The 15233-nt window shown below is 36.6% G+C and overlaps 1 protein-coding gene across 1 annotated transcript; it reads right to left on the reverse strand.

The window, feature by feature from the left end:
- Positions 1–11609: 11609 nt before the first annotated feature.
- LOC148585799 (uncharacterized) lies at positions 11610–13315 on the reverse strand. The gene is made up of 2 exons (XM_088517028.1): positions 12182–13315; positions 11610–12053 (listed from the first exon to the last, which is right to left on the reverse strand). Exon 1 carries the CDS (start codon positions 13296–13298, stop codon positions 12369–12371), a length of 930 nt encoding a protein of 309 aa, XP_088373154.1. The 5' UTR covers positions 13299–13315; the 3' UTR covers positions 11610–12053; positions 12182–12368.
- Between the last annotated feature and the right edge of the window lie 1918 nt (positions 13316–15233).

The raw sequence follows: 15233 nt of genomic DNA on the forward strand, positions 1-15233 counted from the left end.
AGGGTACAATGATCCTTCGGCAAAGTGAGGGTACGCCTCAATAGTACCGGACGTTTGCTACTTTTCAGAATAGTTTGTAGCACCCTCAGCTTTTCTGGCCTATAAATATCAACCCCCAGCACCCCTTGAACCCATTCTTACGCCCCAGACTCTCTGAGAAACCTCTGTGTAAGTGATTTGTGAGTTTTCAATTTGAGAGAGAGAAGGAAGAAAGCTTGGTGTTCTTGCTACCTCCTGAGGTAAACCCTTGCCCGTTTTTATACTCTCAATGTTGTTCTTATTGCTTTTCCTAATATTATGAGTTTTCAAAAGATGTTATGTCAAGATTTTACTTATTTCCTTACAAATCAATAAATGTTTTCAAAAGAGTTTTAGAAGCTTTTTGATTCCTCGTATTGCATGTTGATGTGTTTTCTTTATGATGCATATGTTTATTTAGTAGCCTAGAAGGAGTTATAGTAGCCTATAGATTTTATAGAAACCTTAAAACACAGTTTGGAGCTTTTTATCGGATTACCAAACTCACTAATCGAACGTACGCCCTCGAGCCCATGCGTACGGCCAAGAAACTAGGCATCTGCCATTAAGCCTCACTCTCGTGTATTTTAGAGTCCAGCAACCCTTTTTGTTAGATAAGGCTTAGTACCATACTCGTAGCTATCCTCTAGTATTGCGCATAAGGATGTGTCATATTTCGTTATAGCAAGATTTAGCAATGTCCAAGGATTTAACTATTTAAGGGAGTGTACGAGGTAGGTAAACACTTATGAACTCTTTCCTTAAAAACGTGAGATATGTCAGTTGATTGACTACGAGTATGATATGACCATGTCTACATTTTGTAACTGCTTTATTAACTAGATGTTAAGATGCATTGTATGACATGGTACACCGGTACGTACGGTATAATGGCTATAGGCCTGTTATATAGACTTCATTTTATGGTCAAATGCGTGTGTTGTTATATGGGCTTTGGATCCAATAGTTTCGTGACCGGCGTAGCCATTCCCTAATGACGGGTCACTACAAGATGTACATCGTTAGTGGTGTGGGTCATCTGAGGTCAAAGTCAGTCGTGCCACTAGTGTTATGAATGGTAGTATACAATGGTTAGGGCATCGGCATTATATTACAAGTCCCTCGGGACAATGCCAACCCTGCTTAGAAAGGTAATATCTCGAGTAGACTATACATGACAATTATGACCTATAAAGCACTAATTTTTCTGCTTTAAAATACTTAGGCGATTGCCGCCAAGAGTACACCACTCTTTTATTAACCAAATAATCCTTTTATGGTGTATTAACGGAGACAACACATCTTTTTAAATGGTTACTAAAACTACACGTGTATTTCTGCTTAAATTGACTAATGTCATATCTAATTGTGAGGTTTACTTAGTAAGTTGTTAGACTTATGCTGTTATTACGCTTTTAGGAAGTTTGACACTGGAACCCGGGACTGGCACGGTTGCCACTACGGACCTGGCTTAGAATCTTCATGTTGTTATCAGGTTTGTTTTACATTATTGCTAGTTGCTCCATGTCTTTAATTTCGAGGAATATACTTGTCCATTTGATGATTTAATAGTTTCTTGGATTTATTTCACATTCCTATGCATTAACTCTGAAAATGCTTAGAGCGATAATTTCTCATTTAGCCACAAGTTGGATTAATTGAGGTAATTGCCAACAACCCTGTCAGTTAGCCAAGGCTAATTTTAGGGGCGTTACAACTAATGAATCGTGGGATACTCCCAACGTCCAAACAAGGTCCCACATTCAACAGAATGTGGTCCAGCTGTCAGCACAAAACCGAGCTACATGTGCCTAAGAACAAATCGGGAGCCCACGTCCAAGGCAAGCGTGGCCGAGCCACCCACTAACACACTCCACGATCTCAAAATCGTGGAGTAACCCACGATCCACTTCGCCAACATTGCGCACAGTGAATCCTCAGGAACGTGGGGCTGAGAATCGGGGGACACAACTGCTACTAGATGTCTATAAAAAGGGAAGCTCCAATTCATTATCTGGTAATCACAAATCTCTCTTAAGCTTTTATTGCTTACTTGCTCTCTCTCTCAAATCAACTACTGACTTAGGCATCAGAGCTATCCCATGCCGACACACCCCGACAGCTCTTATCCTACTTTCTCACTTGTGCAAATCAATGTCTCCTCAGATTCTGTGCAAAGTCACTCCTTAGAAAACTGTCATCAACAAAGGTTAATTACGATTATGTCATTTTGGTACGCAAAATTGCTATTTTAGCATTTGTTAAGAATAAAAATAGAAGAAGATAGAGCAAGATGGATAAAAATTTGAGAAAAGTCAACATACTCCTTTCAAACTATCATCCAATTGATAATGTTTTTCTTAAACTTTCAATTATGACAATGTCTCTTCCAAACTACCAAAATATTGTCAATATTCCTCCCAATAACGAAACTACTCTTAGTAAAATAAGAACAAAAAATACTAAAACTTCTAGAAAAAACCGAAAAAAAAAATCTAAGGGGTTTCTAAATTAAAAATAAAAATAAAATCAAATAAAAAAATCCTTTTTATAAGAAAAAGTTAAATTTTTTTGATTTTTTTTATAAAATTAAAATTTGTCCTTTTTTTTAAAAAAAAAATTGTTTTATAATTTTTTTAAAATAAAATTTCCGTTTAAAAAAATAATTTTTTTTCGTATTTCAAAACAAAATTTTAAAAAATATATTTTTTTTTTTCAAATAATTTTTTTTTTTTTTTTTTTTTTAATTTATAGAGGTATTTTTGTCTTATTGAGAAATATATATGAGAATTTTTATATTTTTGCTAGCCTTGTGGGAGAAATTGACAATATTTTGGTAGTTTGGAGGGCCATGTTGTAATTGAAAGTTTGAGGGGACATTGTCAATTAAATGGTAGTTTGAAGAGGTATGTGGACTTTATCCTAAAACTTTTCTATAAATTGGTAGGGGTGTCAACCCGGTCCGGTTTCCCGGTTTTTGGCCAAAACCGGAACCGGAATCGGGGTACCCCGGTTCTCGGTTTTGGGAAACAGGAACCGGAATCGGGACCCCGGTTAACCGGGGTCTCGGTTACCGGCCGATTCCGGTTTTACCCGGTTCGGTAACCGATTTTTGAAGAAAATTAGTTTTTGGGGCTTATTTTAGGTATTGGGCCTAAAATAAGCCCATTATTTTTTTCATAAGTTAGCTCATTTAAAAAAAATATATATTAATCTTTTTGTCTAAATTAAAGAGACTTTATTGTGATTGTTCCAAATAATTAAAAAATAAACCTAAAAAATCCTAAAAGATCAATGTTTTTGCTTATATGGGCCTTAGAAATAAAAATTCAAAATTTTTAAAATACCCTAAAAATTATTTTAAATCAGGTACATAAAGAAAACATTAAAACAATAAAAAGTAAAAACAAGTATGTAAACAAACCAACATGCACAAGAAATAAATACCCCTTACTACAACAATTCAAAACCCAAAAAAATAAAAAATAAAACAAGTATTTAAATAATCTACCAACCAAAAGAAATACACTCACAATAAAAATAGTTCACAAACATATTACAAAGACAATATTATGCAAGCTTCAAAAATCATCAAATCATCCAGAATGTCACACGAGCTTTAGAAATCTTCTTGCTATTTCCTGTGAATAAAACAACAAACAAAGTTAAGAATGGTTAATATTAAAATCATGGCATTTTAATATCATAATATATAAAATGTCAAACTATGAAAATATAGTAAATAATAAAAAGTAATGAATTTATAATAATTTAGTTACCAGGCTCATCATAGCTTTCCATTCCCATAAACTTCTGCAGCTCCTCAATGTTATTTGGGCAGCCCTTTAACCAGTCTTGTGTGCAAATCAAGGCCTCAACTGTAAGTGGAGATAATGAACTCTTAAATGAATCTAATATACGTCCTCCAGTGTTGAAGGCAGACTCAGATGCAACAGTGGAAATAGGAATAGCTAATACATCACGGGCTACCTCTGCGAGAATAGGATATTTGGGTGCATTAACCTTCCACCAAAGTAAGATATTAAAATCTTGGGTTGCTGCTTCATACCGATCAGACAAATATCGTTCCACCTCCAACTTACACTCCAAGTCGGTCTCTTCTTGGTGTTGGGAGAACACCTTCAAATATTTCACATCTTGATCTCCAAGTCTTCATCATCAACATTTGAAAAAGTAGGAATTTAACTTTGTATACCTACATCAGAGTTAGATAACCCATCCTCCCCATGAAATAAATTGAATTGATCCCACAAATGGTTTAAGAGGGCGTCCACACTATCATTGATAAATTTCGCCCAATCAACATCATTGCATCTTCTCAACCAAAATACTAACCCATTCATCTTGTAACATGGGTCAAGAACGAATGCCACATACAATAATAAGTTAATCCTCTCAATAGTCTCCCAATATTTATCATACTTTGTTTTCATATCAAAACTCACTGAACTAACGATAGGATTATCACTACAAATACCATCATTCAAAGTATTTTGAATAATACAAAGTTGAATGAATATATGAGTTGGAGGTGACATTTTTTGAACTAGAGAACTTCAATGTGGCATCATAAAAAGATTTCAAAAACCTCACAAATAGCCTAGCAGTTTCCCACTCAATAGAGCTAGGAGCAACAAAATACTTACCCTCATCCTCCTCAAGTAGGGCAAAAGCTTTTTCATATTTCTCAGTAGAGCTCAACATCAAGTACGTAGAATTCCATCTTGTTTGAACATCTAGACATACCATCTTCGTACATGTAATCTTTTCTAGCTCTATACATGATTTAAACTTTGACATTCTCGCCAGGGAGAACCTTACAAATTTCACTGCATTCCTTATAATAGAAACACAAGCACCTAATTCTTTCAACCCTTCAGTTACAACAAGATTTAAAATATGAGCGGCACACCGCACGTGAAGAAATTCACATCCCAAAATAGAATAAGGCTAGTTCTTCAACCTCCTTATCATAAACTTGGGCATCACATTATTGTTTGTAGCATTATCAATAGTAATTGTGAACAAACTATTAATCCCCCACTCCATCATTGTACTCTCCACCAATTTTCCAAGATCATCACCTATATGACTTGAAATCATGCCAAATTTGATTATTTTCTTATGTATTATCCAATCAAAATCTATGAAGGTAGCGGTAATAACCATGTAGTTCAAATTTTGAAGAGATGTCCATGTATTAGTAGTTATGCAAACCCTTTTACCGCTCAAAACATTTTTCAACTTAAGTTTTTTTTCCTCATATAGTTTCATGCAATCTTTTTGTAGAGTATTGCGACTTGGTACAATGAACCTTGGTTAAATTCCATTCATCAATTCTCTAAACCCATCACTCTCCACATGCCTAAAAGGCAACTCCTCTTTGATGAAATACCGCACAATCAAATTTCTTAAATAAATCGGATCATACTTCACAAATCCTACTCCTTGATTGCCTTCTATTGTATTCTTAAGTGGCATTTGCAACAAAGTTTGTCCTTTGGGTATATTCGATTTTCTAAGCAGAGAGGTCGGACATCTAGTGGTAAGGTGGCTCATCATGCCTGAAGTACCATTTTTCCAGTGACACCCTAACACCTTATTGCAATAATTGCACATTGCCTTAGGGTTGTTCTTATCAACTGGTTCTATTTTTATTAAGTGATCCATACAACAAACTGATTCACCGATGGTTTTCTGGATAGGTTCGTTTGTGATTGCAAGATATTTGTAGATGAAGTTGGATTGGTTCCAGAATTGTCGCATTCCAATTGCATACTAGGACTATTTGTCTCCTCCATCTATTAAAAGTGTTTAGATGTTATACACTAAAGTGAACAATATTTATAAATATTACAACAATAAATATAAACTACCAACAATAAATACTACAATCAACCCAATAAACCCAACATCAGAATTCCATCAAATATTGTATAGATAAACTACCAACAATAAATATATATGTATATAAATAATATATTTCTTTGTTTTCCATTTTTCCTAATCTCCAAACAGACTGTCTAAAAATTTCAACTTAGCAAAATAATCGGCCAAAACTGCTCATCGTCCCACTCCCACCAAGTCCGAAATTGTAGCACCCCAAATTAAACAAGCCCATCACAAATTTAATGAACATGCATGTAATGATGTAAATGAAGTAATGAACACTAAAATTAAAAAGTAGAGTAGATTAAATCGTATCCACTAAAACCAAGCACAACAAAAAAAATTTCATAGATCAACAGAGAAAATATCAAAGAAACCCAGAAATAAAAAGACCTGGCTGCTAGTGCTCATTGCTCGGCTGACGCCTGACAGAGCGAGAGATGGAGATGAAGCGAGAAAGGGAGGCGAAGCGAGAAACGGAGAAAGACTGAAAGAGAGAGGCCGAATGGGTGTGAGAAATGTTTGAAATGCAAAGGGGGAAACAAGAAATGGAGAAGTGAAATGAAGAAGAGGACTAGAGCCTAGAGGAGAAAATCTAAAAATGGAGAAGAGTTGAAGAGGAGGGGCTAGAGCTTGGCGGGCGGCGGCGTGATGTGAGAAAAGAAAACTCAAAAAAGAAGATGAGGGGCTGGGACTTACTGACTTAGGGGAAAACGAGAAAAGTGAGAATGGAGACCTAATTACCTAAGGTCCTAAACGCTGCGTAAAAGACTAAAAGAATTAATATATATATATATTATTTAATAAAATAAGACCCGGTTCCGATTTTCCCGATTTTTACCGGGTGCCAAAAACCGGGACCGAAACCGGGGTCCTGGGTTTTTTTTTTTTTTTTGCAACCGAAATCGGAACCGGGTCCCTAGTTTCCTAGTCCCGGTTCAGGTTTCCCGGTAATTTTTGACACCCCTACAAATTGGGTTATAAGAAGTCATGCAAACTAACGTGTAAAAGTGACATGTGTCTTTTTAGCTATTAAAAAAGCATGTGAGGAGCACATGCTGGTAAAAAAAAATTGTGTTTCTCACATGTTAAGGACACGTGTCATTTTTAGATGTTTTGTAGGAATTTCATACAACCCAATAGGGCGTTAAAGTATAAATTGGAATTGTAATTCCCTCATAGATTCATGGGTCATGGAAATGACTATTTTAAGGCTATTATATTTCACCTTCTTTCATTTCCAATAAAGTTACTTTTTTTTCTTCTTCTAATTGAATTTTCATTCCACTACCAAATGTAACCACTCTTTTGACAAATCCTTCTTCAACGAGCTCCACATTTTCAAAGTTTCACGTAATACTATGAATGTGATGGTAGAGAAATAGGCGTCGAACAACATAAAACACATCCAAAAGGCACCATAAGGGAGTATTTTGGAATCATGATTTTGTAGGGCTAATATGGGTATTTAAAAGAAATTACAAAAAGCAAAGCATTTTGAAATGCAATTTAGAAAATGTATGTTTTAAAAACATGAAAATCGAGTGTTTTCTGGAAGCAAGCTAAGGGGTACTTATTTGAAAAGACGCAATTTTGGTTATACTTTAGTTATCAAAATGCGGGAAGCAAAAAATTTCTAAGAATACCCACCCAAAATATGTTCCAACCTTTGTTTTTTCTTCTTTGTTCTTGTTCTTCTCTCTGCCTCTCTACTCTCTCTCACTAGCATTGAACTCCTCCTATCTACACTCCGGGTTGTACTTGTTGGTCTTCACCGTGTGTCAACCTCCAAAACTCATATAAGCATTTCACCTTATTTCGCAAAAACGGATATTAAAGCATGTAAAACTTAAAACTTTAGATAATGCTTCTCAAGCTAACAATGTTTCTTCTTCCTCCACTCTTAACGACTCTCTTCTTCTTCTTCTTCTTCTTTTTTCTTTTCTCTAGAGGGTAATCCTATTTTTTTATATATAAAAAATAGGGAAAACTTCACAAAACCCCCCCTAAATTTTCACGTGTTTTGAAAGTACCCCCCAAAGTTCCAAAACTCTCAATCAAGGGTATTAAAATTTCAATTTCTTTCAATTATCTCATTTTGTTAGAATTTTCTGTTAAATATTGTCAAAATTCTCAAAATACCCCTATTTTTTATTATAAAGAAATAAAATAAAAAATTACAAAAATTCAGGCATTTATTTTTTTTAATAAGAAAAGATCTTTGCAATTTTTTTTATAATAATAATAAAAAAAAGGTATTTAGGGCATTTTGACAAAAATTAACAGAAAATCCTAACAAAATGGGGTAATTGAAAGAAATTGAAAGTTCGATACCCTTAATTAAGAATTTAATGTTTTGGGGTAATATCAAAATGAATGAATGTTTTGGGGGGGGGGGGGGGGGGGGGGTGGTGTTATGAAGTTTCCCCTAATAAAATATAAAATTGGAAAGCCATTTGAGCTCTCTACTTTATGGAGTCTTAAAAAAACCTAGTGGTGAGCGATGGATAGATAGTCATTTTGAATATGTTTTCTAATTTCAACGTACACCCTGTGAACTATCTAATCATCTTAGATCCTCATAAACATCTCTCCATTCCATTTGTCTTGAGATTAAATTGAAGCCACATGATTGTATTCTAATTTCACTTTGCATCTATCGAAGCATATGATGTTTTAACTGTCCATTTATGAGTGATTTGACTTTAGTTGTCCTAAAGATTTTGAATATGGAGTTCATCTTTTTAAGCTTTCTCATAAATAAGAACTATTGTTTGTGTGAAACTTCATTCTTTTCAATAATATAGTGCTGACAATGTTTGTGGGTATCATTTATGTTAAATCCTTACGAGACTTCATTCGTCCATTAGGGATGCTTAGGGGTTTAAAAGGTTTGTTGCATATGCCAAATGCAATCGTCTCTCCCACGATAGATGATTTATGTTTCATGTTTTCATTTTTACGTTTTGTATTGCTAAAGGACTAGCAATATGTAAGTTTGTGAGTATTTGATGAGTGTCAAATATTGCATATTTGAGCCCCTTAATTTGCATTTGTTAATTTTTTAGCTGTATTATAATCTAATGTTTTATGTTAGTTGTATTATTTTAGTGTTTTGTAAGTTACTAAGGGAAAAATGTGGATTTAAGGTGAGAAATGCAAAGTTTGGAAGAAAAGCCACCAAGGAGAGGGATCGAGTGCACTAGATTGGCGCTCGAGCGCACCCACGCCTATGGACAGACCAGCGCGCGAGCACAAAAATCTCATGCTCAAGTGCGCTCGAGCACACCGACCATGAGATTGAGCGCACTCGTCTGATAGGTTGGCCTAGCGTCATTTTTAGGGTAAAAAACCCTAGAAACCCCTATAGAAAGCTAGAGAAAGAGCATAAAAATGCGGCTGGAGACAGAGGACAAATATTTCACACCATCATTCCCTTTTGCTTAGTTTTTCCTTTATGTTTAGGATTTATTTTCCGTAGTTATGTGTAACTAATTTCTCAACTAAGGTTGATGATGAAGCCTTACCAATGAAGAGCAACTATATTTTCTTGTAAGTTGATATTTTCCGAATATATGAGTTTTGATATTTTAATTGTTCTACTTCAATTCACTTAGTGAGATGATTCTTGGATATGAGTTCAATCATGTTTTTTTTATGATTTAAGATAGTTTCTATCAATTGATTTGCTTGGACTTTCATTTATCAAAATATTGGATATTCTTTGTGTTTCGTTCTAAGGATACACTTGATGATTTGGTTTACATTGGATATCTTTTGTGATTTGTTTTATGGATACATTTGACGATTTTATTTAAATTGAATATCTTTTGAGATTTGTGCAATAATGGGTTGATTGGATGATTTAATTAATCTTTGAAGCAAAGTAGAACATACATAAGATTTTTCGTGAGAATTTCGTATATATTGATGACCATGAGAATATGTTGCTATGATTCAGAGGGTGTGGATTCCAAAACCTTTGTGCTTTATCTTTTGATTAATTTCACTTTGTTTTGGTTTATATTTTTATTTTCTTTTCAAAATTACTCACATTTCAGAACTAGGTTAAAATTTAATTGGTTTAGGTATATTTGTTTTCATCAACACAATTCCCTGTAGGTTCAACCTCGCACTTGCAAAACCTATATTGCAAAACGATTCGTGCACTTGTGAGTACATTAAAATTTAACAACATTTAGTTTCTAGTACGGCATGAATGCTAGGTAAGTTGATCTTCACTTTTCATCCTTTACGCTTCCCAAAATTCTTGCAAACAAATGAACTATCAAGAGAACTCGCTGGGGGTGCGTCGGCGGATCTCCCTCCGATGCCTAAGTCATTTCCTTTGGTTAAAGGATATGCTCAATGCATAATCACTAAGTCTAGTCTCCATACCTGTAGTGGGGGGCCTAATTATAGGCCAAATTTTCAGCCAAATATCATATTTTGGCCAAGAATTTGGGATTTGATATGGAGGAGTGATTTGCACATGATTGGAGCCTTTAATGCCATCTTATCCTTATTTTGGGAAGATACCATATCCGTATCCCCTCCTATTATGGCGTATTCTACGAACCGAGGGATTTAGATCGAGTCGTATCTTTCCACAAGGCAGTTTCCACTAGCGGTCGGCCAAAGCATTTGGGCGGTCGACCGGAACTACAAACAAAAAGACACACTTTCCTTATAATCAGCTTCGGTGGATTCCTTCCATGTTTTTAGGATTGTCAGCAGACTGTTAGTACATGGGCGGTCGACCGGGGGACGAATGGGTTGAACGAAACTCTCTGAGCGAACAATTACTCATTTAGAAAAAGGAGCGTTCGACCGGTAGTTGAACGGCTGTCGAACGGTCAACACTTTTTGCATTTTTCGAACTGAATTTTGGAACCGAATTAAGCCAACAAAAAAACTAACAAATGCTCCCTTTGGTAATTCAGTGACAAAACCAATGATGTACAAATTTAATTGTACTCGCAAGCGCACGAGTCGTTTGCAATAAAGTGTGTGGAAGTGCGAGGTTGAACCACAAGGAGTTGTGTTGCAAAAACCAATTTTCTAATTTAAATTAACCCTATTTCAACCTAGTTCCAAATTTCATAGTTTTGTCGTGCAAAAAACATAAACTAAACTAAATGATTTGAAAACAATTAATGAAAAAGTACTAAGGTTATCCGAATCCGCCTCGCCAAATCAAACAACATATTCTTGCATTTTATGCATACAATAGAAACCAAAAAGTTTATACATTGTTCAAAAGTCGTAAACACGCATATTAAATTATTTGATGAATCCATTTGTTAAAAGAGCACAACAAATATTTAATTGAGATCAAATCATCCACTTTATTCGTGGATATTAGTCTCAATCCAATCATTTGATGTACCCCGAGATGAAACACAATGAATATAAAATTTAGCATGAATGAAAGAACAACATTCAATCCAATGAGATTAATCAAACAATTGAATTGACTTTGAACAACAATTTAATTAAAAATCACATTGTATACATAAAACAACAAGAACATGAATGCTTATCAATGACGAGGCTTCATCTTCAACCTTAATTAGTTGAAGGTTTTAACCTCTTATGATAACAAAAACAATAACAAATTGAATTGACATCATGAAAAATGTAAAACTTACAATAAAATTGAAGTTCAAAGCTCCAAAAACCTAGAAAACACGAATTTTGACAAATACGGCGCCCCCGTCACGTGTCCGTATGTTAACAATAGAAAAGAATGATATTTATTAGCTAACTTTAGGGTTAAAGCGCTACCAGGTCGGCTGAGTTCACTTGATCGCACTCGAGGTCATCACTTTCCACTTTTGATGGGTGCGTATGCGCTCGATCGCACTAAATGTGTGCTCGATTGCACTACCTTTGGAATTAATCAAATCTTGTAAAACATGACTTTGTAGATATTTGAATTAGCTTTCCAATGACACTAAGATCACTTCAATTTGAGTTCTACAACTCTAGATATGGCCTTTTTAGTAGGACTCGTCAGGTGCGAATCATTGCTTGATCCAAATTTGCTGCCAACGTTCCCTGAAATGTCTTAAGCCCCAGAATTAATGGATTTCCATTTAAAGGTGTAGTTTTCCCTTAGCAACCTACAAAACACTAAAACACCAAAACTAGCCAAAACATCCGAAAATAATAAAACTAAAGGCTTAGCAAATGCAAATTAAGGGGTCCAAATATGCAATATTTAGTACTCATCAAATACCCTCAAACTTACATTTTAGGAATTGAGGGGTTGTTGAGGGTCTCTTCAAGAACCCCTCAACAACCTACTGCTGCATTTGGATCTGCTACAAGAGAATCGGGATCAAGCTCAAGTATCCATGTCAGCATACCAGGAAAGAGCGGCTCGGTATTTCAACAAGAAGGTCAAGCATCGAAGCTTCAAAGTCGGAGATTTAGTTTTATGAAAGGTTACGAAAGGTTATCAGATGCGGTAGCGGTTGTTGAGGGTCTCTTCTTCGATCCCTCTCGTCTACCAAGAACCTCGCTAGTTTGCCATTTCTAATGAAGGATTCTATCTCCTCACGAAGAGACACACACTCCTCTGTCAAATGGCCAACTTCGTTTTGGTATTGGCAAAACTTGGTGTGGACTCGCTTTGATGCGAGACCCTTCATCCTTGTTGGCCATTTGAAGTTGGAGTCCCTTTTGATTTCAATCAACACCTCGGTCATGCTAGTGTTTAATAGAGTGAACTTACTGAGTTTTTGTTGGGAGTCATTCCTTGGCTTAGGAGCTGTGTTGTCCTGCCACTTCGGGATTTTCTCCTGCTTTCTCCTGGAACTTATTGGTGCTACTTTACTCTTCTCTCGACGAGTCTCTCTCCACCGAGTTTCCTCCTGTTGAACCTCCTCCTGCTGAGTAGCCTTCTCTTGGGACTTCATCAGAGCAGCCACCATTTCTTCCTGATTGATGTACTCGTCAGCTTTGTTTATAAAGTGTCGAAGAGTCACCATCGTGGTTTTCTTTGACAAATCGGCCATCAATGTCCCCTTGGCTCTCACCCCATGCATCAGTGCATCGGGTACTGTTTGCTCACTTGGATTCTCCACCAACAACTTTTCTTTGTTCAATCTGAGCATAAAGTCTTTCAGGGATTCATCCTTCCCTTGGACCAGAGAGAGCAGGTAAGCTGGGCTTTTCTTCCTTTTACTAGTAGCCAAGAATTGGGTGAGGAAGAGGCATCCCAAAGACTTGAAGTTATCCACAAATTTGGCTGGGAGCCTTGTGAACCACTCTTTAGCTGCTTCTGCTAGAGTTAGTGGAAACGCTCGGCATGAGATTTCATCTAGGGTACCATGGAGGATGAAGTGTGCTCGGATTCCTTCCATATGTTCGCTAGGATCTCCATTGCCATCAAACTTGTCTATATGAGGCATTTTGAACTTGTCGGGCAGGGGAAAGTTCATCACCCTATCTGTGAAGGGTAGGTTGGTGTTATCCATGAGTTCTTCTACCATCACCCCATTCTCTCCGTTGGCTATCTTATCAGCCATCTCGGCATACTTCCTCTTCGGGTCTCCTAGCTCAGCACTTACATCAGTCTCACTATGGCGAGTATGGGATCTCCCGCGATGAGAGTGGCTACGATGGGATCTCTCATGCTTAGATGAATCACGATGGGACCTGTCATGGTGTCTCTCACGATGAGACCTGCTACGATGAGGTCTCTCGGAGTTGTCAATGCTGGACTCCTTATGGTCATCTTCATTCTCAGCATTGGATTTTTCAGGGTTGCCCTTGTTCTGGACCGTAGTATGACGGCTGCCATGAACTGAGCTAGCACTCCCTTCAGTCCTCTTGCCTTGGCGGGTGAGTTCTCGTTGCTCCCTCTCATGCCTTTCTTCACCCTCCTTCTCCTGCCTTTCTTCTCGTTCACGCTCTTTTCGACCATGGCAGCCTTTAGTAGCTGCGAGTTTGGTAGCAAGCTCCTCGTTCTGCTTCTTCAAGGCGTCCATAGAAGCAGTCATTTGCTTCATGAACTCGGCGAGGTCTGGAGGAGTAGTAATTGTGCCGGGCATCTCAACTCGACCTTCCAGTTGCTGTTGTGATGCACGCGTGGTTACTATTTCGGATTGTTGTTAGGAACTGATGAAAAAATCGAGTTCTCATAGATAGCGCCAAACTGTTGGAACACAGTTTTTCGAGGAATGATGTGGCACAAACTGCATACTGGTGTTCGAGGAGGCGTCGGCCTTGCAAACAAGAACAAACAATAGGATTAGAGTCCCTGGTGGTTTCCCGGCGGGGATACTCCGATGCCTAAGTGAGCAATAAGAAAAACAATGTAAGCAACAATGAAGCTTAGATAGCAAGAGTTGCGATTACCTTAACCTTGATAATTGATTTGTATTTATAGGCATGAGAGGATGGTCTCCCACACATTGAGGGACCTTATCCCTTAATATCTGCTATGCAAACATTTGAAAGTGGGATAGTATTCGTTACCCATTCCGTGATCTTAGTAGCCTAAGATCAGGGGATAAGGATCATAGCTTTTGTGCGATGTTAAGTCGGAGTGTCTGAGTAGGTCTCGGACACCTTCATTAGCTTATATGCTAATTGACTTATCTTGATTGACATAGACAATTTGAATGTTGAATGGTTGATCATATCTCTGTGATGGAATGACCAATGTACCCCTCGACCTTTGACCATCTTGATTCATGAGTTATGTCTCAAGCTAGGAGCTCGAGACCTCTTTGGGCTAAGCCGACCGAGGGCTTAGCAGCCCTAGTATGTCTATTGAATTCTTGAGCCTTTTGGGCCGTTGGGCTTTGTCTGACTGATCCATGACCCAACAAATATTTTAAGTATGAATATTGATTTGAGATTATTATATCATAAATCTTGATTTTTATTAGAGATTATTTTTAGATGATTTTATTGGGTGATTTAAGAGGTATGATGATTTTAATTAGGTTAACATAATATTATACTATCAATTTAGAGGAGGATTTTATAGTGGATGATTTATTAGTAGAGAGAATTAGATGGATTATTTTAAGAGTGATGGGTCAGTTTTGGGAAAATTTGCACCTAAACCATTTCCACTTTTTCTCCTTTTCCCATTTTTAAGAATTGCGGACACCTTCTTTCCATTCTTTTTATTATTATTTTTATTATTTGATTTTATCATTTATTCCTTCAATCATACAATTTTCTCCTTTACCATTTTTCTTTTCTTTTTATTCTTTCCTTTTTACCCCTTGCCCTATCACTTCTTACCTTTAACTTCTTTTTTCTCAATTTTCCTCAGCCGCCCA

This window comes from Corylus avellana, chromosome 5, assembly GCF_965113065.1.
Source record: "Corylus avellana chromosome 5, dhCorAvel1.hap1.2, whole genome shotgun sequence".
Classification (NCBI taxonomy): domain Eukaryota; kingdom Viridiplantae; phylum Streptophyta; class Magnoliopsida; order Fagales; family Betulaceae; genus Corylus; species Corylus avellana.